The sequence below is a fragment of the Filicampus tigris genome, chromosome 19 (assembly GCF_054856515.1).
Source record: "Filicampus tigris isolate MCC_2025a chromosome 19, RoL_Ftig_1.0, whole genome shotgun sequence".
Lineage (NCBI taxonomy): Eukaryota > Metazoa > Chordata > Actinopteri > Syngnathiformes > Syngnathidae > Filicampus > Filicampus tigris.
In genome coordinates, this window is record NC_141235.1 from 6797727 (window position 1) to 6824261 (window position 26535).

The following is a 26535-nucleotide window of genomic DNA, read 5'->3' on the forward strand; positions in this document are numbered from 1 at the left end:
TAGTCGCATATCGAGTCGTTCATATGTAAAGGCACTACTGGACCTGCCCTGCTGCTCACTTCATTACCTGCAGTACATTTATTTTGCACTAGGTGGAAGCAAATACCTTGATGGCAAATGTCTGCTGTCATCCACATGCGTTCAAATTGCATTAACCACGCTTACAGTTGCAGTAAAATTCAGTATAACGAATAGTACACTGTAAAATGTGCGCTCATGACAACAGTATGTTACAATCCCACAGAAGAGTGTCGACAATTCGGGGGGAGAGACGTTGAAGCGTCCTACCACGTAGAGGAGGGTTTTCCGGTTAAAGTTTCCTTTGTCATCAGGAAGTGGCAGCGGCCGGAGGTGTCTGAGCTCTATCTTCGCAGACAAAAACACAACACTGGCGAGCATGATAAGTAAGGGTAATGACAAATTTGAGACACTGCAGCTACGGCGATAAATTTCGCGTCATCTACGAAAACCACTGCGTGATAGACGTGAGCGATTAGCTGGGAGTTAGCTAGGAATGTAGTTGCAAAGTGTGGTGAGCACGGCATGCTAATAGTGCTTTGCTAACTTGGGCTGGATTAGCGAAGCGAGCGTGGACGTCTAACCGGTTTCATTCTCGGACGGTGTTTTTTTTACGTACATAGTTGTTATACTGATGTTAAATTTGAGTTGTTCTGATACTTGTGTGTTTTGTCGTCTGGTTTGACTTCGATCAACTGGGGTTAACTTCCAGCCAGACAAGCTAACAATAGCGTAGCTTGTGTCTGTTTTGGTCAGTGACAGCTGTAGGCTTGCAGCTCGCCCCATGACAACTATGGGCAGGCCTCCCTCAACGTGGATTCTGTAGCCCACATTTATTGTCAAACCTTTCATACCCACCGCTTTGGGAACTATTCAGGACCGTTATGTTGGTTGATGGTAGGTTTACGATTTAAAACGTGTATTAGAAAAGCAGTCGATGACGTGATAATTGTCTTTGTTATATGTACTGTACTCAGTTTTACGCACCCAGAGATGTGTGTATTTTAGTCGACCCCCCGTTATTCGCGGGAATAGGGCCCAAACCGACCCCGAACAGCAAATTTCCGTGGGTACTATTGATGCGCTACTAAAAAGTGATTATAACTTCCTACTAACCATGAATATACCATACACTATAATCCCAAACACTGTTTATAGCATTTCAAATGCTTTCAAACATCTACATACATTGCTGTACTAGTGATATTACAGTACAGTGAACAGCTGACAACTAAGCATGCACATACCTGATGTCCTGCACCCGTACGTACACGTACACAATTTTGATTAATTATTGCTGTAGGGGTGCAGTCTGATGCAAAACAATGACCATTTGACTGCACTCACTAAATATGCGACGTTCCATGTACCACCCAGATGTCTGTAACGCATCGGTCGGTCGTGGATCACATGTGTACGTCATCTACAAGGCGTCCAAAGTAGGTCGAAATTTGGACATCAAACTATGACCTTATACGGAGGTCCATATAATGTTCAGTATTTCAATTTCTCAAACCAACTCATGGAATGGAATTTAAAGGGTACCAGTGGTTGTCAGATGAAAAAAATGATTGGTTAAATGAACAAATCATTTGATTTTTGGTGGGAATATGATGTCGACCAACAGTACCCCATTTTTTGTCTCATTGACATAAGCATTAATGCTTTTCCTCTTTGATGTTCTTCAACAGCTGTGACTTGCTGGAATGGGAGCACACCCTTTTAAGATAAAGTGAATCTGGTAAGCCTGATTCCCGCTCGTGACTCGACAAGCAGGAACCTTACTCCTTATCTTGATGCCTGAAATTGAAACTATGTTGCTGCACTTGTCTTTGCTTATATCTGCTCGTAGTCAATGTTCAGACGTCTGGGATGTTTGGGTGTGTGCACAAGCATTAGCAAAATAGTTGTTTTCCCCATCCCCCAATGTTTTTTTTCCCAATATTTTTTTAAATACTTTTTTTTGTCATGTTCCCCACTGCTTGCCAGGAATATAAAACACACCTACAAAACCTTTTTGACCATTTAAATCAATCGTGACAATAATGTTACTGTAGATTGAGCAGAATTGTGTGCTTTACCATTCAAATATGTTTGCAGTGGCATTTGATTGTGAGACAGCAGAGCCGCATGATTGTTTTCAGGTGCACTGTGCAGGAATCCCCGCGAGGACCCCAATGCTAGAGAAAGCATATTTGCGTAGAGGGTAAGGGGGCAATCAACACAGTGACGCAGCTGGTCTCCGTTTTATCGCCACAAATTGCACGTGTGCCATCCAGTCACTCAGCCTGTCTGTTTTTGTTTTTCAAAATGGAAGATTTGATTAAGAGGCTTCACGTCGTAGGCAATCATCTCATGGGTAACACGTTTTCGTGACAAATTTACAGCGTAATCTGACATTCAGTTTTTGACATGAGTCCAGAGCCGCTGCGCCGGCGACATTTTCAGCGGGAGCGTGGGAGCGCATTTTGTCACACGTCATCTTTGTGAGGGAACAGGTCATTGGGCATCTGTTCTATCCCCGCTTCACTTTCAAACTAGAAATCTGGCCCCTCTCTGTCAGTGTAGAAAGTAAGCTACGGCTGGGAAAATTTCCGTTTTTGACAGCTTAGTGACAATTATGGTGATGCAAAGTTGCAAACAACATTGTACATATATCAAGTGGACAGTCGCTTGTAAAGACTTTCAGTTACTTTTTAAATTAGAATTACAAAGCTCAAAAAGTAACAAAATTAAAAAAGATGGATCCTGAAGCATTCATTTATGGTCGGCCCATATACTGCCAGGCCAGCGAGTCTGGCTTTTGTTAACTTTCATGACTAGTGGGTGGAGCCTGAGCTTTGCAACTCATCTTGTGGAGGTAACATGGAATTTTATCATTTGAACAGAAAGTGTATTTTGTTGCAGGTCTCTCTGCCACCCTGACAATGCTGCAGCCACAAGCCGACGGTATGGAAGTCGCGGGGGCGGGGGTCTCCACCCACAGCCCTCAAAGCGAGGCAGTGACCAGCGAACTCCAGGAGCTGTCCCTGCAACCTGCTCCAAAGGAGCTGCGGCTACAGGAGCGCAAGAATGGTGAGTTAGCGATGCTGTCCCAACACCACAAAAACAACGCGGCATCCCAGCAAAGTCGATTTCTTGTTCCATCCTGGTTCAACAAATCGCATGAGACTTCAGCTCAGTAAGCAGAAAGCAGTTCCACACACAGGTCTTGCGTTTCCTGAGACTTTCTTTTAAGTTTGAATGTGAGACAGCCAAGAATGCTAAAATATACATCAAACATTTCTTGTAGCATTAGTAAAGATTTCGGTGACAGTTTGTGAGTGGTGGCGATGGGGAGAATTAAAAAAAAAAATGTAACCAGCTTGGACGTCAACCAGGGTTACAGGACATATACTGTGCTGGTATGAGCCTTCGAGCTCCCTGAAGCTGTACGGTATGTAGAGTCACCTATAAAATCATGTTTACTCAAGACATGGCTATTGGGATTGCTTTGTTTGGCTTCAGCTCTCTGCCTGCGTTTCAAGTGTTACAGACAACATGTCCTAAAATGTTTAGGTAAAATAGTAAATTTGGGGGAAAATGATGTCAGCGTGTTTGTACATCGTGTTCGTTCGTCAGTGGACAGTTTACCTCAGCATGGAGGTTGTTTAAAGACTGGGGACAAGCTTTGTGTGCGCATGTGAGTCCAAGAGTGAGGTCATCGGAACGAAGTGAGCGAAGACACCGCTGCACATACTCGGCTTGTCTTTTAGGACTGACCTGCTGTTACAGTCGATTGAAGTGCAACAGCAGTCCTTTAAACGTTAGCGTTTTTTTCCATCTTTTTCCCGTTTGCGCTGTTACGTCGAGTCAACACGTCCTAATGGAGCTGCAAATGTATCAGTTCAGTCTTGCTCCCGCTCTGATTCTACTAGCTTCCGGGAATAACAGTCACAAACATGCTCGGTAAAGGTTTGTTCCCAAATTTCGGAATAAGTGTTTTCATGCACGCCGATCAGATAATCAATCGACATAACCCAGCCCTCCCGTTCGGTATAAAATCTTGATCGGAATGGGCTTGACCGGGTCAGAATATTCAGACTGGGATGTGTACATGAAGCATTTGTATTCCGATCAGGCTCTTAATCTGAATAAATGTGCCCATGTAAATGTAGCCACTGGTTCCAAATGTGAAGGGGTGGGGCTTTGGTACCTTTGAATACATCATAAAGGAAAATGTTGTTCTCTCAGTGCAAGCGCCATTATGGAAAGATGAAAAGTAAGTGTTGAATACTTTTTATTCAGCAGATTATGGCTTGAAATGTTGTTGGCATGTTGAATGCAAGTCTCTTAAGAACACATTAAGGTGTTGTCTGAATTGTTTTAACTGTCTTCGAGTCTATTCAGGGTTGTCCTCTTTGGTGAACATTTGTAGTGATTTCCTCCATTTTGTTCTGTGTTTTCAAATGACAAGAGAGGGAGTCATTCCCGGAAGCAGAGAGAATTTAACTGCAAAATGTTGCCCATCCTGACCAAAGCAAGACAAGGATATCTGAATCTGTCTAGAGCGGAAAATTGATGAGCAAATGGTTCCTGCCGATGGTGGAATACTGCCAGGTTAACACTGGCCATTGTCTTTCTGCATTGATCCAGATTTGACCACACATACCGCACTTGTCCATATGAGACTTCCCTTGTTCCCTGCAGAGTGGAGACACAGTTGTTTGAAGTATTTTGAATTTGTCTTGGGGCAAGGGGGTATTAAGCAAGTTTAGATTTGTTAAAAAAAAAAAAAAAATCCCACATGTTGGGACTTCCAGCAATTGCTGAATCATCCACAATTACTCATCACTACTGGAATTTGATAAACCTTTGATCTGTGAATGCAGTGGATTGGGACATTTAATAAACATTTTATCACAACGTAGCAAAGTATATCAAAGAAATGTCACAAGGCCACTTTACCAATAACACACACATAGCTCGAGGGTGTCACTCCCAATGCTGAACACCCTCTGCTCTCATTGGGCTATTTATTACTTCATTCTAGCAGCTCAAAGCAGACGTGTTGCAGCATGCAATCGTCCTGAAAGTAATCAAGATTGCAGATGCTTTAAGGCGGCATGCACGCATGCATATAGTAGTGTTGGCTGGGAGATAAAGCTTATCAAAGCTTTATATCTCACACCAAGTTATGCAACATCCATTACACAAGGATCCTTCCTGAGTAATAAACAGTCTGCAAGATTTATTGTGTGTGTATAGACATAGGTGACATGTTTTCCAGGAAGAGCATCAGAGACGTGTAGGTCTTTATGCGTGTGTTTTGGTCTCTGTTTGAATGTGAACAGGGCTGAAAAACATTTCCTGTTAACCAACACGTCAATGACAACGTGATTGCTGTAGTTACCAAGTTGAAGGAGCCTTTTAGCGTATAGGACTGCCCGCCGCACAGCAAAGCTATAAGAAGGACGTGCAGGAGGAGGACAGGGGCGGGGTGTCTGAAATGTCACTATTGCATAACCGCCGAGAGGGAACCGAAGGAACGTGAGGGAAAATGAAAAGCAAGAATGTGTGCAAGTCAAGAAGGAGGCTTTTTGTTGTTGTTGTTGTTGCCTCTAACAACCAAATATAAGTGTTTTTCTATCTCTTTGTAAATGACAACGCGAAGTTAGAAATGTAAAAAAAAAAAAGAAGGAAGCTCTTGAGAGATGGAAACTGATTGGTGGACCTTGTCATCCACTCCGACCTACACACGCCCTCTCTGCCAGGGCATGCACTCACTTGTAGACAGTCCACAGAAGGGGAATGTGACGCGCAACCTGTGGAGCTACTGGCTGCGGTGTTTAATGTGACTTTTCTGCAGCACTCTGCCCTGGCAGCTGTGCACTTTTCTTTTTCCCTCTGCACGTCGCTTACTCTGCCTTTGTTGGAAGTATGAAAAACTAATCTCTCCCGGAGGGTGACGCTTCCTTTCGGCATGGTCCAGAGGGATATGACTCTCCTGTCAGGTAATGTCACTGACAGTTATTTGTCTTTTAAATGATGGCAGTGCCGCAAAAATCACTCTGCAGAATCTAATTTGTATCAGCTTGCTCAGTACGGGTGTGGTGGGCGTGCTTGCATGCGTACATATGACTTTGCGCCTTGTTTTTTTGAGAACAAGTGTATGAATTTGTTTTTGTTTTTTTATTTTGGCTACAATTTTAAAGCCTACATATTCTAGGCCGGTTGTATAAAGAGAGGATTGAAATGACACAATTGAGTTCCCTCAGAACAGATTGTTCCGTCTTAGAATACAGGCTGCGCTGTAATCTGATATTTTAATTTTCCTTTTCCCCATGTGCCACCACTGCTTTAAGAAAGGCCAAATGTTTCATTTTGGATCCTTACCACTGGGTCCAGATGATCTCAGTTTAGCCCGAACTGGCAAAACACAGGGAGGACTTGATGCTGAAAGTCCGTCAGTGTTTGCTCTGCAGCCCACATCATCCTGGCATGTAAACAAAAGACAGATACAGATCGCATCTCTTCTCCCCACCCTTTGCATAATGACAATAGATAGGTCCAGCCGACATGGGGATGTTGGGTAATAAGGGCAGGGTTGAGGCTGATAGAAAGCCTAAGTGGTTTTCATCCTCACACGTGAAATTTGCAAACAGCAACACACTGGAGTCTGAAGTGCGTTAGATTCTTCAGCGAGATTCGTAGCCTGGACGAGAGCAGTATGCGTTTTAGGGAAACATTGTTATGTAACAGATGGGAAGGCTGCCAAGAGCGGAGACCCACAGAGCACTCAGTCAGACTGGAGAGGGAAGAATGGGTTTGGAAAATGGTTCCATATCTTGGCAAAAGACGATCTAGCATGGCAAAAAATGTCTTTGGTTGCATTAATACAGACCAGCCTTAGGCTATGACTGCTAAAACAATTTAGTGAAGGTTTCAATGCAAAAAGTTGCTGCAGCAAAACTTTCCAGCTGCCATGTCCTTACTTCACTGCCAAAATGTGGTCATAATCTATACGGTGGAACCTCTGAAGATGAACACACATGAGGTCATACAATTTGGAATTCTACCAAAACATTTGCCCAAAGATTTGAAAAGCTCTTGGAAGACATCAGCGTTCTCAGCGTAGCACTGTACTTATTTGTTTGACATTGGCTTTTTAAGGATTTGTTCAAAAGCGTCTTTTATTACATTTAGGCATGGACCGATACTAGATACTGATGGTATAATAACCGTGAATAAAAATACTGGGGTATCATGGTATTAAAATTGCAGCTCCAAAATGTCTTTTGAAATATTTGGGTCATTAAACAGCATTTTTTCCCCCATTGGACATAATTAGATTTTTCAACAAAATATGTCCTACTTTTAGAAACACATACCATGTTAAGTTTAAATAAATACATTTTAACATGCATCTTATATTTTAATTCTTCTTAGTAAGTCACCCACTTACACTCAGTATGTGTCCCATCACTGGTTAGCAATTGTTACAGCTAACCTCTGGGCTATTTACGTTGTCCTTAGGGCTAACTAGTACCCACTGGCATCATCATTTTTTTTTTCCAAACTTTTTAGGACAATGAAAGGATAACAACATTAATCAACATAGCAAAAATGTAGCCGCGTTTGCAGTCTCTTTCATCTTGCTACCTCCCTACCTTCCGCCTCCGTGCGTAACTGCTCACCCCTCCCCTCTCTGCTCGCCGAAAAGGAGAGAATAAAAACAAAGCTCAATTAACTTCAAAGTGGCGTCTCGCATACTCAACTCTACAAGCAGCCAACCTACTGAGAAGTCCCCTAAGCTTATTCAAGGTGACAGCCAGCAGTAGCATTTCACCTTGACTTATTAAAACCATGATAAATCATCGCACGTGCCTAATTACATTACACGGGTTAACTTCTGTCCATGACGTCACCACGCAGCTAATTATAAAAGGTAAAAATACTGTACACCCTGGCTACCGTTATGCCTCTGATGCACCAATTTGCCGTGAATGTGAAAGAGGCTTAATTTTAACACCTGCAATTAAAAGAGCAGCATGTGGCAAGATCTACATTGTTGTACAATAATCGTCCATATTTATGCAATCGCATTATATCCCCAACACACATAGGACTTGCACCATGACCCCATGCGGTTTCATAACTCGTGTCACTTTTGGAACACGGACATGCATGTACAGGCTTTACTAGCCTCCTTGTCCCGACTGTGTCGTGTTTCAACAAGCCCTTGCGCGGATACACTGCACACCCCGCAGCATACTTTTATTTGTCATACAGAAGACAATCATGTTAGATAATGAGAAGTTAGGGACAAGCCAAAATCTGAGCTGTTGCCTTACAGCTTGAAAAAAGCACTGCATCAGCGGCGCACCGTAGGTCTGCTCCTAGCAACAGGAGCAATGGCGAACGCACACCCACAGACACAAGCCCACTCATGCCGCTGAGAAACAACACACACACACGTTTAACATACGCCTTAAGGCTTGCAGGTTTGCAAAGTGTTAAATCATGCGGCATCATATGGCTTGGACAGCAAACAAACCATGAAAACATGTACAAGTATTATTGATAATTCATGTGTTTGACCAAGACTCTGTCAGAATTAACTTTCATATGTTGCACGACAATAGTTATTATTAGCGATAGCACACCTACTGGATCATTTGTGCAAAAAAACACTTGTCCGGGCAAGTGTTTAATACGATACGTTTGAGCCCTCTTAAAAATGTTGGGCCTCAACTAAGTGGCCTTTTAACCTCTCTGTCTTTTTTAATGGGTCAGCTACTAAGGGCTTTTTTTTTTTAAATGATGGTTGATGAAACAGCTTTTTTCAATGCATCACTGCCACTCTTTAGCACATGGAAACAGGCATCATGGGCAAAAGTTAGTTAAAGTTTTTAGTCATTCGGGGCCCAAGATAAACCCATTCATTTTTCCCAATTAATAATAATTACTAGTTTACTTGGATCACTTTAATTCTCACATCTTGGTTGTGAAAAGTGTCATTCAAGTCACTCCATTTTTTTCTCACTACTTCATCTGAGAAGAGCTTTTATCAATCCAATTTTTATGAGACCTTTTAGGCCCCCTGGAAGACTCGGGCCTCAGATAATTGGCTGTGTATGCCTAATGCTAAGTCTGCCACTGGTTATTCATTCGAAATGGTTATTTTGACATATATCCAGTCGCAACGATGCCTAGAGTTGTCAGGTGACACACACACAGTGGAGCTACTATATACGTATGTCTGTGTGTGTCTGCATCAACTACTTTGTGACTTGGCTTCAGCACGAATCGTCCTCGTGTTTCTAAATAATAGAACAGCTATTACGCTGTGACTCACCTGCAAACCGTAAGCACGGCACACTTGGCGTTAGCACGTTGAACAGAGCAGAGTTCACTTGACCACACTCCTGTTGCTCTTTTTTGAGTGACTCACTCACTGAACCGTGTGCTGAGGAAAATCCTGTGTTGACGACTGTGCAAAACAAAAAACAATGCAGGCTAAACCTTTAAATATGTTCATTGGTAACGTCAGGCGAGACTGCAGAGGAAGTAGATTGTGATAAGGGTGTTATTGCATGCATTACATGTTAATCATTAAACTTAGGGAGGAAGAAATGTTTCAAAATCTGAACAAATAGTGGGTCAACCAGTGGTCAGTCAGCATAGGTGCCAAGCTCAAGGCCCGGGGGCCAGATCCGGCCCGCCACATCAGTTATGTGGTCCGCCAAAACAAATTATGCGCATTGACTTTGTTTCTCGCTAATATACCATTATTGCAAATTTTCATCACATTTAAAAATGTTGAGATTTTTTATTACCAATCCCCCTTTTAAAAGAGCAAACCATTTTTACTGGCATCTGATTCCAAAACTAGTTATTTATCATTATTATCATTTTGTCATGTAATATGAGGCGCTCATATATTTATTGGTGTTCATAAAAGCCCTCTGAAGGATAAAAATAAATGTTATGGCCAGTGACAAAAATCCCCCATGCCTTAGTGGTTCAACTTTACAGCTCACCTTTAACACACAAAAAATAGAAATATATGCTAGTATGGTCTGTCTAATCATGATCTGGTCTTTGGGTTAAGTGAAAGAAGTCAGTGTGCTGTTTTTTATTAGCTGTTAAGGGCAGGAATAGAAAGGAGACATTGTCAGGCCAGGCCAAACCGTGTGTCTTTCTAAACAGATGCAACACTCTTTTAAACTGAGTATAATTGCCATCTGTGCTATTTAGTTCCCGCAGTGGCGCTAATGGGCTGTAGCCACCTTTCTCGAGGATCAGTCTGTTTCAACGGGACTGAATTGGACATCAGTGGAAATTGCAAGCAAAGTTCCTGTGCAAGTAGGGCAGGAGGTTAGGGGGTTTGGTCCAATGAAAATTACTTTCAGATGTCGGAATTATGTAAGCGCTTGTGACAAACTCACCGTGGTTGAAACACAACCCGTCTGGTCCTGCTGCTGTGTTCAATCTCTTGCGGCCTTTCTTTCTTTCTTTCGGAATTTCCCATGTGCTTACAACAGCTTAATCTTCAGTCCATGTTGGTGTACAGTGAAGGTTCATGTTATTACGTAGGAGCAGCTGCCAGCTGGCCGTCTCTGGATTTCATTCAGCGCTAGTGCTTTTATAGACCTCTGCAGTGTCCTTCAACAGTGTACAATTAGACCTCGGTTGTACTGCTTTTATGGGCGAGATGTGACAAAGTGGAGGGTGCAACTGCAGCCCGCTTAACAAAGAACCCTTAAACTTTCCAAGACCCAACAAAAATTACCAGCACTTAGGCGGCTTCAATCGCCAAGTGTTCTTGGATCAGATTGACGTCTGCTTTTTCAGTCCATGAAATCATAGGTATTAGATGTCAAATCATTATGTAAATCAGCACAGCATCGGAATTAAGTTACCTTTCAGCACAATATTAGTGAGCATTGTAGTAAGTACTCACAAGGCTCAGCTTCATTTTTGTCACCATGGTTACAAAATCCTGCATTTTTATATCAGTGAGTTTAGAGAAATCTTCCATCTGGATAACGCTTCAATGCGATTGGAGGTGACTTTCCACACCACATTAATTGGTTGATTTCCTCGTGATAATTGAATGAAAAGTGACATCAACAAAAGCATGTCGTTGGATGAAAAAAAAAATATTAGTCGTTAATAAATCTCTATATTGTCACTTAAAAAAATGGAACGAATGAGTGAGTAAGGAATTACAGAACTGCCATTGGCTGGCGGCTAGTTCAAGATTTACTCTCACCAAATGACAACTTTAATAGACTCTAGCTCGTCTGCAACCTTCGTGATGAAAAGCGGTATGGAAAATGCATGGCTGCATGGAATTACAGCATTCATCTGATACATTTGGATTCCCTTGGCTTCGTTTGCAAATGCACAAAGACATTGACTCAATGGTTTTGGCAGTACGTTTTCCTTTCCAGTACAAAAATGGAGTGAGTACACTAAGTGATCAAGTGCAGCCTTTCTATTGCTCAGTTTACATTTAAGAACTTAACAGTTACTCGAGTGTATATATTCCGCATATGACGACAGCTAAGCAGGCACGGTCTCTTGAGTTCCGCATCCTCGTTCCAAAATGGACGTTTTAACTCCCAAGAAGGAGAAAGTCACCGTTTTCTTGTCCACCCTTGTGTGTACCTGCTCTAGATTTCTCAGGCTTTGTTTCTTTCCAGTCCAAGAAATGTCAGTCGATCAACAAGAAGAAATCCCAAACTTGATGTCTTGGGTCACGGCCAAATGCAAACACTGCTGGTAAATTCCACAGCAGACCCAGAGGGTGGAAACCAGGAAATAAAGGAGAACAACACCGTCTGTTTTCTCGGCTGGAATGTTAATAGCTGGTGTGACTGAAGGTAGACTGACACTTGGTCTGCCTAAGGTTTTGGTCCAGTTCATTTTTTCTTTTTTTTTTTCTTTCTTTTTTTTTTTGGCATGTTGCCATGCATCCCATTCTTTTTTTTCTTTTTTTTTAATCAGTTTCTCCAAAAGAAAATAGGGGAAGTCAAAGTAATTTGTTGCAGAGTCAAACTGTCAGCATCATAAAACCTTTGCAGGACATGTTATAAGAATTCCACTTGGAATTCTGAATTGTATAACTTCCAAGGTCATTTGACTTATCAGTCTCACAATTATATCTGCATGCCAACTGACTAATGCTATCATGCATTCACATACCTAGTAATGTGTAGTTAAGTAGAGTAAGATTTAATTTGTAGTTGATGAGGATTATTTAACCACTCTCATTGGAGCACTTTGATGGATTATCTAATTGCAATCTCATTCAAGGCATATGCAGAACTCCTCAGAGTTGTTACGTAGACTAACGTGCACCTAAGCAACCGCTAGGACGGATCATTGGAACCAAGATTTAGCTGCAGTCTGGAAAATATTTCATATAAATATATTTCTTCTCTTCAGTGGTAGTCAAGGCATGGATAATCTATCCTCTGCAGGCCGAGTGAAAACATGATCCTCTTCTATTTATGGACAGACTTTCTCAGTTCGACTGTTAGGTTTTTAGGGTCCATGTGCAGCTGGGTTGAACTAGGCTTGCTTGGTCTTGTTTGTTAGTGATTACTGGATGAGTTGGGTTTACTACTTTTTCGTATGCTTTCTGTAATGTTTGTAATTACTTGGAAAATGCACAGTAAGCGTTGGACAAAAATGGATGATAATGTACTACCCTGTTCAGAATAGTTTAAGGTTCCATGATACCTAATCGGATCAACCATTGACTATTTGGCAAGGAATTACAATGCAATGAGTCACTTATCCCACTACAGCCGAGTTGTAGTAGTAGACTGTTTTTCCCTCAGCTTTGAATGTGTTTTATTTGTGTCCCATTTTTGAATTGATTTCTGCAAAGTAAAACCACTGCTACATATTTTCCAAATTAAGATACAGCTATTCTTAAGACTTACCTCCAGGTTGCAATGACCTTCTGAAATTTGCGGAGGAGGCATTGCTGTTCATTTACAAATCCAAAGGAAGTCAGTCAGACAGCGCAGTATTTCTGTTTGCATAAAACCCAAGTTTTTTTCTTTTATTTAAAAAAAAAAAAAAAAAAGTCATTCAGTGAAGGGTGAATAAAGAGCCAGATAAGAATGTCCAAGGCCAAATAGTGTTCATGGAATGTTCCCAATGTCTGAACTATGATAGGTCTTGCCACAGTCTACTCGAAACTTGACGATTAAATTGTCTTCAAACTGAACATAAATGCGAACAAAAATTTAGTACTCTCTTTGGTACGCATTTTAAATGATTTCTAACTTGGGACTCAGATTCCTCTGATCATTGCTACTCTTGACTTGATTTGGGCCTGTTGATTTTCCCCTTTCAAATAGCTCCATGAGAAACTGGGAAAGCCACATGGGATTGAACCCATAAATAAGAGTGAGATACTCAAGCAAACAACAAGGGAGGAGAACGAGAACTGCTGGTTGAGCCTATCTTAAGCGAGGGCAGTTTGGAATCCTGATAGTGTCGTGACTTGTAGTTAAGCGAGGCTGCTTTTCAATTATTACAATGCATTTGTTGATAGTGTGTGCCTTCAAGCTTTGAAGTCTATATGTAGAGCATGCACTTGAGATCAATTATTAAAAAGCCCTCATTCCCCTCTGTTGATGTCGGTCATTATATGTTCATATGCCGTCAATATTTGGTCAAAATGTTAGTTTCTGAAACATTCGGAAAAACCCGTTTCCATGCGTGAGCAGACATTTACTCCTGTATACTTATAGTGTAGATAAAGTTATCTTGTAATAGTGATCAATTGGAATATCCCCGTCCAAACCGCGACGCACGAACGATGTCATGATGCAAATAAAGGTAATTTCCGCTTCTCATTCCTACCATCCGTGATGGATATATTAATCTTTCACCACACTAATAAAGTAGTCGGTACCTCCTCGCTCCAAAAGCGTGCTTCTGTGCTGCGCCTGAGTATTGCCATGCTTGTTTATCTTTGCGTGGATATGTCGCCGCTCATACAAGTAGTTCCTATACCGAAAAGACCAACATTCGAGATTCCTTGCAGTTACAAAGTCACAAAACTCCCCCTTGGTTGAGTTAATGATGAGAATCGGCCCCCCCCCCAAAACCCAAGTTTGTAAATTCTGTCACGCGAGTATTCCATCCATCCATTATCCGAACCGCTTATCCTCACGAGGGTCGCGGGCGTGCTGGAGCCTATCCCAGGTCTTTATATACAAAATCACGTGTGACATAATCGATGAGAACTGTGTTGTTTATATTGCTCCGCCCCCGCACAGCTACTTCCTAGTCCCGATGTATGTTGTCATCCCTTTTTGTGTGTGCTGTCCAGACTGTGAGTCAGTCAGACTGAGCAGCTGCACTTCAATCATTGAGTCCTTGTTGTGAGTTATTCTAGTCCCGGGCCGCTGTTAGTTTTGGGTGAAGGCCTGTTTTCTTGGGCGATGAGGGTGTTGAGAGTCACCTGTGTGATATAGTGGTCTACTGCACTGGTTGGTTATGTCTGCGTATGTTAGATAGCAATGTTTTATTAACGGTCGACTCTGCTCTCTGCCGCATATAAAGCAGCGAAATAGAGCAGTATATGAAATAGAAGCAGTGTTGTTTTGACTTATAAAACATTTATTCATTCTAAGAATTATGGGGCTTTAAGTTTGTGTGTATGTTTTCCTGAAAGTAACCTTACCCTATGAGTGCACAGGTGATCCCACGCTGAATATAGCCCCCCCTTACTGCCAGCTGGTCATGCTATTTAAAACGCGGTTGAGGCTGGAGGGTATGCGGTGGGCAATTTAGCGTCAGCCTCCAGCACGACCCGCGGCCTCTTTGTCGGTGAAAGTGGAATGCAAGGTACTTTTTTTTTTTTTTTTTTTAACAAGACCGGGAAGCACAGGCTTCCACGTTCTGCAGTCATTGCTTTACCAGCAGTGTCACAGTTCGACAAAAAATCGATAAATACAGCACTTGTAGCACATCTTCTATCAAATGTCTGAATTCCAACCAGTTGCCAATGGGAAAAAGTGTTTTCAGATTGCGACTGTTCAACAGCTAAATGGACTTGATGGCGGTGCTTGATCCTGCTTTGCAAACAGTGTGTTAGTATGGAAGTGGCTGCCTGCCTCTCTGCCTGTAGCATTGAATGAATGGCAACAGCTGAGCAAGAGAACTTTATCGGCAACACTCCCTGCCTTTGTGTGCGTGCGTGCGCATTACCGCATGCGTGTACGTGCCCGCTTGAGATACAGGAGGAGCTGCAGCCACAGCAGAGTCTCACTGGACACTGCTCAGCTCACTGCTCTCCTCTCTTCCTCTGTTCCGCTTCCTCCCACGGCTTGTTTTTCCTGCCCACGACTCGCCCTGTGGATTTCTTTCGATATCCTAGGGGGAAGATTCGCATAGCAGCGCTGTCGTGACTTGCCGGCCGCCACTGCGGAGAAGAGTGGGAACGAAGGCGCGAGACGCTGAGGCAGACCAATCGATTACATTGATAGAGAACCGACGCATTGAAAGAAGGGAGCAGCCTTTCTCCTTTTCATTTTTTTTTTTTTTTTTTTTTTTGAGCTCTGCCCTGGCTTGCTCGGGACCTCTTTTGAACATTTGGCTCACATTTTCCCCCAGGAGAAAATCCGCTTATTACAGGGACAACTGGGCTATTTTGTCAAATCAAAGAAGAGGAAGGTGGCCTTGAAGTTAAATGTTTTCCACTACCACAAACTAACTCATCTCCATTTTAAATGATTATGCTGGACACCAACCATTGCCTGTCCTTTGAACACTCCCCGTTGGGCTCTCCTCCAATGGGCAATGACATTGACAAGGCAGAAGTGAGGATGGATCATGATAGACATGTCTATCATAGCCTGAAAGAAGGTGGGTTATCCATCGCCGCCGCATGCCGTCAGCAGACGCACAGGACATCTGGTCTGATTTGTGTTTATGGAACTCAAGTCTACAGTCTTCACATTAGTACTGTATTTGCCTGGTATAAATAGTAAACAGGAGTTAGGTGGCGATAAGTAATGCTTGGAAGAAGTGGACTGTCATTATATCCCTGGCAAATACTTTCAACACAATACAGGACCTCCATCTTGAGAGTGGTGATAGGTGTAAACTGCTCAATTTAGAAGCCTTACGCGAGGGCGCATTTATTAGTAAGCAGATTTGTCCCATGTCACAAAGAAACAAAGAAAATGCTCCGTAGAGACACCTCGAACAGCGAAATTTCATCCGGATTCACAGGGGTGGTATTTAGCTTTTGCCAATCCGAACGAGTGTCGTGTAAACGGTTCATCAGAGTAGCCGAGCTTCGTCCGGTCTGCGCATGGTCTTGCCTTGACGTAAATGCAGAGCGACGTCGTCGTATACGCGCTTTAAAATGGCAGCGTCCTGCCAGAGCTCGTCTGCGACAGGAGAACATTTTTCGTTTCAAAATATTTGTTTTTATGAAGATGTTGCTCTAGTGAAACATCTGCCTTTGTGTCCACAGCTGATCTGATTAACTTAGTGGAGCATGTAAACGGCAGATCGGAATAGATCACGTCACTCGTAAACAGGTGCTTGGCTGTGTATGGTGGAATCTTTTTTTGTTTGTAATACGTACGTTTAGTTTTCTGTCAAACAAAACATGGAGAGCAATATTTCTAACTATACAAGACAGTACTGTACAGCGTTCTGCGGCACATGGCTGCATCGGTTGAAAAAGTGGTGTTAAATATTTGGGACCCTTCATAACGTTTGACAGGTTACATTAAAAAATAATAATCAAATTGGAACCAAATCATGAATCAAATATGGCACTTGAGAGGCTAAGAAATGAGACCACCCATCCACGTTTCCCCGCTGTCTTGAGCTTTACTTTCTTGGCTGCCTCATCGCTGTATTTCTTGGTGGCTTTCTCAGATGAATGGAATCGTGTGAAGCCACCGGAAGAGCGTGAATGTGTTGCCTGCTTCTAACGGTGCCAATGGAGACACTTGTGGTCAACTTTTTATTGCTCGCTGCAAAATGATGCGCGCAGCATTTGGAAATAGATCATTTTGACACCAATGCTAACTTTAACCTCCATGGGGCAGCTGGGTTTTTGCGTCAGTGTGCATGTACCCATTCCCCCCCACTAACAGGGCTCAGCTTTCAGTAAATAGAAGTTTTTTGACCTATAAAACCTGTTTCTCATTCCTTAATCTTTGGGGAAGGCCATTTTCTGTTCCATCAAGACTCTGCCCCAGTAGTGGTGGTGGTGGTAGATAAAATTAACTGTCCTTTCAAGAGGTCTGATCTCAACCATATCAAACCTTTGCAGGATGAATGTAAAAATTAAATCTTGTGTTTGGGCACACAAATAGTCACATCATGCCAACTGGCTACCAAGGTCTTGTCTCGTTTCGACAAATATTAATGTCTTGATAGTATAAATAGTATAGTTGCTTCCTGTGTCTTCCTTAATTTATTTTTTCATGCATGTCGATTTGGTGGTGTCCTCGTTGTCCCAGTTAAACCTCTTAAATTAACCATAATGGCCCTCAAACCTGATTTGAGCTTGTAGCGTGTAATCCTGTATCCCCCTGGAGAGTTCCACGGTTTGCCAATATTAATATTATCTTGACTGTGTCTACATACCCAGCAGGTCAAACTGAAAAGTGATGTTGAAGACCAGAGAACTTTGTTTAAATGCATTGTGGAGACTGGAACTGCGTTTGTTGGCGTTTGGCCAGTTATCGAGGTGCTGGTTCAACAAGTACAAGTGGATCAACAAATAGTTCAGTTAAGTTATTAATTGGGGTGTTTAATGTGTGCGCGAAAGGGGATAAGGCAGCAGTGAGAGGCCAAGATAGTCGAAGGAAAGTGTAAGGTTCTGTTTCCCGGAATAAACTTAATCTTGGGAAGTGCCAATTGGCATGGCACCCTCCTCTTAACTCAGCCTCTTCCTCCATGGCACACTTGGGCAGCACGTGAGTTTCTTAAGTGTGTTTACTTCTCAGGGACAATTAATCTCTGAGCTGCTGCACAATTGCAGACGTACAGTAGAACTGAAGACGCGTGGCTGTGTTTTCGGTCTCAGTGTTTACATTAGTGAGTGTGGACTGACGTGTTATTACTTAGAAGGGCGAATCTCCTGTGCTTGTCTGATCCCTAAAGAGGCATTGTATACATTTGTAAATAAAACAGACGAGCTGAGATCACTCAAGGGAGGCTTAAGAAGTTGAGGAAGGACATTTACGTGTGCAGGCCTAAGCCGATTCCTGGCGCTTGCGGTGTTGCCGGTCAGACGTTTTGTCATAACAGAGAGTGACTGCAGCACACTGCGGCGAGGACGGCTAGCTGGCCGGACCACAACAAATAATGTCATTTTGTCGGTGCCAAGTAACAGGTGCTGCTTGTCCTCAAACTAGCTGGCGTAGAGGTATGCTTGAATTGCAAGCCTTGGTGGTATGTTCAACTTCACACACATGCGTACCCTTTCAGGACGGACAGCTGGCGTGTGGGTGTTTATGTGTTTATGTATATGTATGTATGTGTATATATATATAAATATGTATGTGTATATATATATATATATAAATATGTATGTGTGTATATATATATATATATATATATATATGTATATGTATGTATATGTATATATATATATATATATGTATATGTATATAATGTGAGCTTTTATAAATGAGAGTAATTTGATGGTGTGTGTACGGAAAGTCGTGTGTACAGACGCACGTACGTGTTTTTGTCGCAACTCTACGAGAGTGTGCGTTGTGTTTCCTGTACTACGGTCGTCATCGTATATATCTTTGTCATCAGTCTCAGCCTTCTGCGGTGCAACAACACGTTGTAAGTTAGTGTTTTAGATGCTGAGATAATATTCTGCAAGATTTGCTGCCGTCTCCCGACTATGAGGACTCTTTGCATGGCGTCACGCAAAACAGTTTGGGGGGGTGTGTGTGACTTTTGTGACATGTTTTTTGCTACTGTAGAACGTATTTAGACCTTCCACTGTATTTTCAATGTTTCTATGTAAATTTGTTTGACTATGCATGCATATGAAAAGCTTACGCATAGTCCAACTCTTGTTCTCCTATGTCTTGTTCTCTAAAAGTCTTTCCTTTCTCGGTCTCTTGAGTTGTGTAACAAGTGCTTCCTGTTTTAAAAAGATGGCACTATCGCCCTCATTCTGGACTGCTTGCAGTCTAATTTCTTCCAAAGTATTTCTTGTTTGTTCTTTTGTTGATTTATCATGCTTCGTCGTACCATCTGATGCAATGTTTGATTGTTCACCTATGCACTCTCACATGGACAGAAAAAAAACAATCTGTAAGAAAGAGGAAGTGCGTTGTATATTACTCAGCCGCTACTTCTACCCGCCTCTTTTGTCACCTCCAAAAACTGACGGGGGTTAAGTTGGGGGAAGAACTAACTGCTAGAAAGTGTGACTTCGACATGTCAAACCAAATGCATCTGGATTCCTGTGCTGGTTTATTAATTTGAATGTGGACAATGGACTCTGGATCAGCGGGACAATAAGAAACAACAAGCAGATGCTATTTTTTTTTCCCCCCCGTCATCTCACCGACTAACTCTGATTCCCCCTTCTGTCCTTCTTTACCTCCTCTGTCTCCATGCAGTCCTCCAGCTCAAACTCCAACAGCGACGCACGCGAGAGGAGCTTGTCAGTCAAGGGATCATGCCACGTAAGTGTTGCATATGTTCGATATCGTATCGTAATTCCACCTTTAAGTCTCTTAGAGAAAGGATCAGCTCTTAACGGTGTGTATTATTCATTAAATTCTGAGCTAGTCTCACTCAATTTTTGCACATATGTTATCTAAACGAGCAGCTTCCTCTCTGCTGCATCCAACTTCCTGTTTCAGGGTAATGCACATCAGACAGTAAAGTTAGGTTAAGATAAAAAAAAAAGAACTATGTAGCCGCACAGAATGTACGATCTCAATCTAGTGATAATGAAATAAAGATGAAGTAAATGTCAGATGTTGTTCATAGATAGAAAACTAAAGAAAGGTGCATTGGAGCTGGGTCAACATGCAAAATGCACTGCAGTGTCTTTTTTGCTGTCTCTGGATTCTTTAGTAGGTTTAGTAATTCTCTCTGCAGCCATTTAATGTTACAAGGCCACTAAATTTTGCAGGTGTAATACGCCAACTGTCAGTATGTGCAAATAGACACTAAATGGAATATGTTGTACTGTATGTTGTCTTAGCCCAGGATTCTACAAACGCTCCTTTTTGACTGCCACCTCCAATAGGGGAAGGGGAGTTATTGCAATGGAAGGGTCACATAAAGTGCATAGAAAGCAACCAACATGATACTTCGACTCATGACGTTGGGGGTTCGCTGCAAGAGAAAAGAAACTTGGATCCCCTCTGTCAGACCCTGCTGAATTGTCAGTTCAGCCATGGTGTCAAATTGTGGTGTGCAACCGTAGGAGGTGTGAGCGAGAAACTTTCTGCCTCCGGCCCGTCGTTAACGACCGTCTCTTTGGTCTTGAGCGAGGCGCTTGCTTCACCTGCTATCTTCTTAAGAATTCGTAGGGCAAATAATTCCTCATAGACGTCACTTTGTGGATGACAGAGGACTATTTAAAGATATGACAAAAATGGTGAACATATTGTGAGTTGTTCTGGAAAATAATGTATACATTCACTCAGGCTTGACAACAAAAACCTTAAAGAGGAAGTCAACTTTGCAACATTTGATTCCATGTTATTTAGTGTCGCCCGGTGACTGTAACAAAACAGGCAACATAACGTTACTTTGTGTTGTGACGTTGATGCCTCGGTTGCATCACAGTCGGTATGCAGGTCCCCTTTGAACGTCAGGAGTTGTGACACGAGGAATGTCTCCCACCCCCCCACGCTGGGTGTCATCTCGTGGCCAGAATGTCGACACCACGCGCGTCCTGGGCATGGATTTCACCAGCCCTTGACCAATCGAAAGATAGCTCTCTTTCAACACTCCCAACTGCCACTGTCTTTTCAATATCCTTCCCTAAATACAGTTATTATTCAGATAAAGTATTTTTAGTTTCAAGATAAAGTATTTTTAGTTTCAATTTTACAGCATCTATACTTTTCGCAATATAAAGTATTTTTGTTTTCAATTTTACAGGCGCTATACTTTTCCGAATGCACTTTGACACGATTTCCTACCACAAGCCCATAGCAGACAGCGAAACCATCAGTCTGTCCCCTTGCTCCCCATTAAAAAATAAACTCGAGACATCTGCTCATCAAGAATGGACTGAGCTCCTGGAGAGATTCAGTGCTTTTCACTTGGTCTTTTTTACCCCTTCACCTCAGTCCTAGGTGGCTAGTGTTGCTACTATATCTGCAGATGATTTAAATTTAATAGTAACGTGTGCAACACTTTGGACAATTATGTAAAAGACACGATGCAAAGACATTGTGTTTCCTTGGCTCATACTAGAGTTGGCCCATGTCAGTAAAGGTTGCGCTTATGCTTCAGCGCACGCCGCACACAGCCTCGTCATCATCATCATCGACACTTGGTGCGGAATAACAATTCTGACCTTCCCTTTCTGCAGCCACTTCAGCCATTAGCAGTTTTGTCACATTTGCCGCTTGCTGAACGGAACACTTCTAGATTGCTATTACATTTACTTATTTCCCCAATAGCGCTGAAGAGCCCGGCAGCCTTTCATGAACAGCGGCGGAGTCTGGAGCGTGCAAGGGTGAGTTAAATCCTTGAAAAGAAGTATTGAACAAATAATGCATAAAAATGTGTAATCTTTGCATATACTCGTCGTCCATGCAACAGGAAATTCTAAGTTCTAAATGCTCCGTTGCTCTTCTCAAGCTATATTTTTGATAAGTTACTAATTTGTACACAAAAGTTACTGCGAAATTACTAATGTCATCATCGCATGTTCTGTGGTTGTTGGGATGGCGATTCTCATGTTGCGCTTCTTTGGACAGACCGAAGACTATCTCAAGCGGAAGATCCGGAGTCGTCCCGAGCGCTCTGAGCTGGTCAGGATGCACATTCTGGAGGGTGAGGGTCTGTCATTTCAAATTTTCAAATATCTTTATTATACTCGTGCTCTTGAAGTTAACGCAAGCGTAACATGACAGCGGAGGCTCAAATTCAGCGCGAACGTCGCACTGCCCGTATCCTGCTTCAGCGCAGCTCACCTGCGCATGTCTGTCTCGCAGAGACGTCGGCCGAGCCCTCCCTGCAGGCCAAACAGCTGCAGCTGAAGAGAGCCCGGCTTGCCGACGACCTCAACGACAAGATCTCTCACAGGCCAGGTCCCATCGAACTGGTGCACAAGAACATCCTGTCCGTCTGCCCTGATCAGCAGTCACCACCTGGTAACTATTTCGCCATACACGCTTTTTCAATGACACCAGGCAAATGCATGCACAACAGTTGAATAAGTACGCAGTTGCTTCAGTAGATTTGAGTCAAAATATTTGGGCACACTTTCTCATTCTATTGATTGAGAAACATCTCCAAACATCTCACTGGCAGTGTACGTATTTACAGTTAATGCGGTGACACAAGAAAACAAGAGCAACCGGAGAGTGCGTTTGGTCCGGGTGTTTTTTCAGTATGACACTATAACTACCTAAACTGATTTGTAGTGGGGAAGGGTGTGGTTAAAGGAAGAAACAACTTTGCTGCGGGTTGAAAACAAGTTCCAAAATATATGAACACACAGCGTGAAAAGTATGACCTCATGTTGGTCTGCAAAAAAAGTCTCTGTCTTACTTGAATGATATTCAACTTAGTATCTGCTCACCTCCAGTAACAATTGGGCATTGGATTTTAATATTTCACTGAACTCATGCTCTGCATTTTAGAAGCGTGACTTAAACATGTCCTCATATATTTTGTACCACTTTATACTAAATGTTACACAAGAGAAATGTCACAATAGCTATGATGGAACATGGTGTCCTTGTTTTGCAACATGGTATACACTATATGGTAGTACGTACATTCGTGTAGAAATGAACTTCTCTAAAGTCATTTTCTTGAACCGTCTGTTCCAGATTCTCCAAAGGGAGCCGGAGGAGAGAGCTCCTCTTTGGACGAGGACAGCAGTGATGCGCTGTCACCCGACCAGCTCGCCAATCACGACTCTCCTGTGAGTACAGTCGCGCAGCCATCGCCATCCGACGTGCCGGCTCAGAATGGAGACATGTCCCCCACACAGGTGCTGTCAAAGAATACTAGGAAACGATTCGTATACAAACACATTTGTGTATTTTCATCTAAACTAGTGAAATTTTCTATTTTTGTTCAGTTTGTTACTCCGCCCGCTGCGCAGCCGCCTCCTACTCCTGTGGCCAACGGGTCGGATTCTCCCCCACCCCTCAAAGTGGCAAACGGGACCATAGTAACCTCCCGCACACCCTTTGGGCAGCTCAAGGTGAATATTAATTATTCATTTGTAATAATTGTCATTTGTGGCAGCCCGCCACAGATAAACGTACCGTATATGTGGGAAACACTGCGGCTGTAATGTCTTAAGCCGAGTAAGGCCATAATTGAATTAAGACAAAGACGGGCTGATCCGATACAGCCGGTTTGCAACCACGTCTCCTCATTGTCAAATCCTCACCATTTCTGGCCGCAGTCTCACAGTAGGACGAACTCCGACCGTCCTCCGCTGAGATCCAAGAAAGCAAAGGACAACAAACCCAAGGTAAGCAAGTGTGTTTCTCTTATAACGAGGCGAAAGAGTGTTCATGTCTTTCTACTCTGGTTTCCATGACCTGCAGGTGAAGAAGTTGAAGTACCACCAGTACATCCCTCCAGACCAGAAGGCGGACAAGGAGCGTCCGCCTCTGATGGACTCCTCCTACGCCAAACTCCTCCAGCAACAGCAGCTCTTCTTGCAGCTACAGATTCTCAACCAGCAACAGCAGCACTACAACTACCACACCATCCTGCCTGCGCCTCCCAAGTGAGTGTCAAGCGCCACCGTCGGTGATATTCACGAGCACGACGTGGGACTTCTCATCCACGCATAACTCGCTTTCATGTCCGCCCTCAGGCGAGCACCAGAGCAGCCCCTCCCGACGAACCCGAGCCCTTCCCCCACCCGCAACGTTCCCACGACCCCCAACAGCACCTCAACCCTGACGAATGGAAACGCACGCCAGGGCCAAACTTCAGTGGGAGGGGCCAAACCCACCACTTTGCCCGCCAACCTTGATGAGTTCAAAGTAAATAAAGTAAAAAAACAACCCCCCTGTACTGTGCTAGGGCAGAACTGATCAGAACTGGAGTTTAATATCAAAAGATGAATAGTTTGACAGTAACATTTAAAGAGCAACAATCTGTTCTTTATAGCATATAATTGTGAGTCTGTTTCTCTTGACGCTGTCAGAGGTTTATTAATATTTGTGTACCGTATACGCGAGTGTAGTTTGTAGTTGTGCTCTGAATCACACTGAGTGCTGCTTTTTTAAATATTTTGTTAGCAACACGAGCATCAACAATATAATTAATAAACACCTCGCAGTATGATTCGCAGCAGTGCCACACCACAGCACAGTGGAAAACAAAAAGAATGAAAATGAATTTGTCTATGGCACTGCCGCTCAAAGCATTGTAAAAGCTCCACTTTGCTGACATTTTCACTTTGAGTAAATTGAGTACCGCTTTTGTTCCAGGTCGCTGAGTTAAAACAGGAACTGAAGTTGCGAGGTTTGACGGTTTCGGGCACCAAAAACGATCTGATCGAGAGGCTCCGCAACTACCAGGAGCAGAACGCCGCCCCTGCCGCCATCTCAAAAAATGGCCAAGCCATCCATCACAGCGCCGCCTCTGCAGCTGGCACCGCGCCGGCCGCCGGCCCCGACCACCAACCGGCCGAGGCTGGGTTCAAGGTGGCTCTGTCCCCGCTGGCTCAGGCCTTTTCTGGTCGAGTGATGCGCTTCGGAAGCACCAGCTCCAGCCCGCCCGTGTCTCCTTCGCCATCTGAACGCTCATTAGCAGGGCTGAGTCCAGATGAAACCAGCTGTAATGGCGACATGTTCGGGGAGATGGTGAGCACCGTGTCACAAAATCCACACTCCTCTCTCAGGCTTTTCCCAAACACCTTTTTATGTTTTTTTTTTCTTTCTTCAGGTGAGCTCTCCCCTGACTCAACTCACCCTCCATCCTTCTCCCCAGCAGCCGTCCAACACTTCCCCTCTTTCCCAACCGCTCAGTCAGCCCAAAGAAGAAGGCCAGAGCTCATGCGGCCTCCACAGGTCTTCGCCTGGCTCGGTTAAGGCCCCGGAGCCTTTCTCCGTGCTAGCCGTGGATTCCTGGTCCATGGACAAAGACCAGATGCTGCAGGAGAAGGACAAGCAGATCGAGGAGTTGACCCGGATGCTGAGGCAGAAGCAGAGGCTGGTGGAGACACTCCGATCTCAGCTGGAGCTGGGAAAGATGGCGGGAGGAGTGACGCCGGAGCGGGAAGGAAGCGGCAAGAGAACGGCGTCTCCGGACGTCAAGCCTCAAACGCTCATCAAAGCCTCGGCCATCGAACCGCCGGTGCTCGCCAATGGCCTGGCGAAGGTGAAGCAGGAAGCTGAGACGGAGGAAGGCATGACGGGTGTCGTGGAGGAGGCCCAAAGCAAAAGACTAGCCCAGCCTATGCAGTGCTCCCAGGAGACTCTGCTCAGGCTGCAGCAGATTAATCGGCTACAACAACAAACGGAGCAACTGAAGCAGTCGCGCAAAGTTCCGGAGCCCAAGTCCAGCCCTCCGAAACAGCCCGAGCACAAGAAGGAAGCCCAAATCCTGCTGCAGCAGCAGCAGCAACTCCAGCAGCTCATCATTCAGCAGACGCAACAGAAGCAGCTCCAGGCCCAGCAGAAGTTGGCGCAGCAGAAACTGGCCCAGCAGAACCAGCTGCAACTAGCACACGGGAAGAAGAACCAAACGCAGCACAAGAGCCCGGTTCAGCTGAAGCGGGTTCAGGTGCAAATCCACAACCAGACGGCGGCCGGCCACAAGCCTGCAGCCAACCAAAGCCATCAGAGGAAGCAGCTGAAGGCTCAGCAAAGGCAGCTGCACAAACAGCAGACGGCCACTGGCAGCACGCAACAGGTTGGGCCGGCATCGTCACGGATTACACTGATGCGTTCAGGGCTCAAAACATGTGGGAAAATAGTGTTTTTGGGTGGTGGGCAGTTCATTTTAATGAGGAAAATGACGTGAATAAATTGAGTATGTGAAAGAGCTAATGCAACTTGGAAGTAATAAGTCTCTTTTTCTTTTTCTCCTTTTTTTTTTTTTTTTTTTTTATCTCTCCCCGTAGGTGACACCGGTCTTCATCAACCAACAGAACGGCACTCAGATTCACACTCAGGCTATTTCGTTAGACCTCCTTAAGGCTGGCGGCACGCTGGTCACCGACACCAACGGCAACCACTACTTGATCGCCCTCACCAGCAGCACGGCGGACGGTCAGACCCGAGCGCCCTCGCAGGCCAGAAGCAACGGACGTGTCACGTTGCAGGTACAGACCGAAAC

At 43.8% G+C, this 26535-nt stretch overlaps 1 protein-coding gene across 13 annotated transcripts in view; it reads left to right on the forward strand.

Annotated features, from left to right (window-relative positions):
- mrtfab (myocardin related transcription factor Ab) overlaps window positions 1-26535 on the forward strand; it is a 32051-nt gene that overhangs the window by 2694 nt on the left and 2822 nt on the right. Inside the window, exons 1-15 of one of the 13 annotated variants that reach the window (XM_086015877.1) lie at window positions 117-410; window positions 1710-1759; window positions 2926-3093; window positions 19647-19712; window positions 21675-21730; window positions 21975-22056; window positions 22212-22370; window positions 23055-23218; window positions 23309-23434; window positions 23642-23710; window positions 23787-23971; window positions 24062-24242; window positions 24684-25058; window positions 25141-26109; window positions 26321-26521. In XM_086015877.1, the coding sequence (XP_085872003.1) occupies window positions 2946-3093; window positions 19647-19712; window positions 21675-21730; window positions 21975-22056; window positions 22212-22370; window positions 23055-23218; window positions 23309-23434; window positions 23642-23710; window positions 23787-23971; window positions 24062-24242; window positions 24684-25058; window positions 25141-26109; window positions 26321-26521 (2781 nt within the window). In that variant the 5' untranslated portion in view covers window positions 117-410; window positions 1710-1759; window positions 2926-2945. Of the gene's footprint in view, window positions 1-116; window positions 411-612; window positions 916-1709; window positions 1760-2925; window positions 3094-5513; window positions 6012-15292; window positions 15898-19646; window positions 19713-21674; window positions 21731-21974; window positions 22057-22211; window positions 22371-23054; window positions 23219-23308; window positions 23435-23641; window positions 23711-23786; window positions 23972-24061; window positions 24243-24683; window positions 25059-25140; window positions 26110-26320; window positions 26522-26535 lie in introns of those variants that run through there. The other 12 variants (XM_086015876.1, XM_086015881.1, XM_086015880.1 and 9 more) reach the window with 12 other exon arrangements.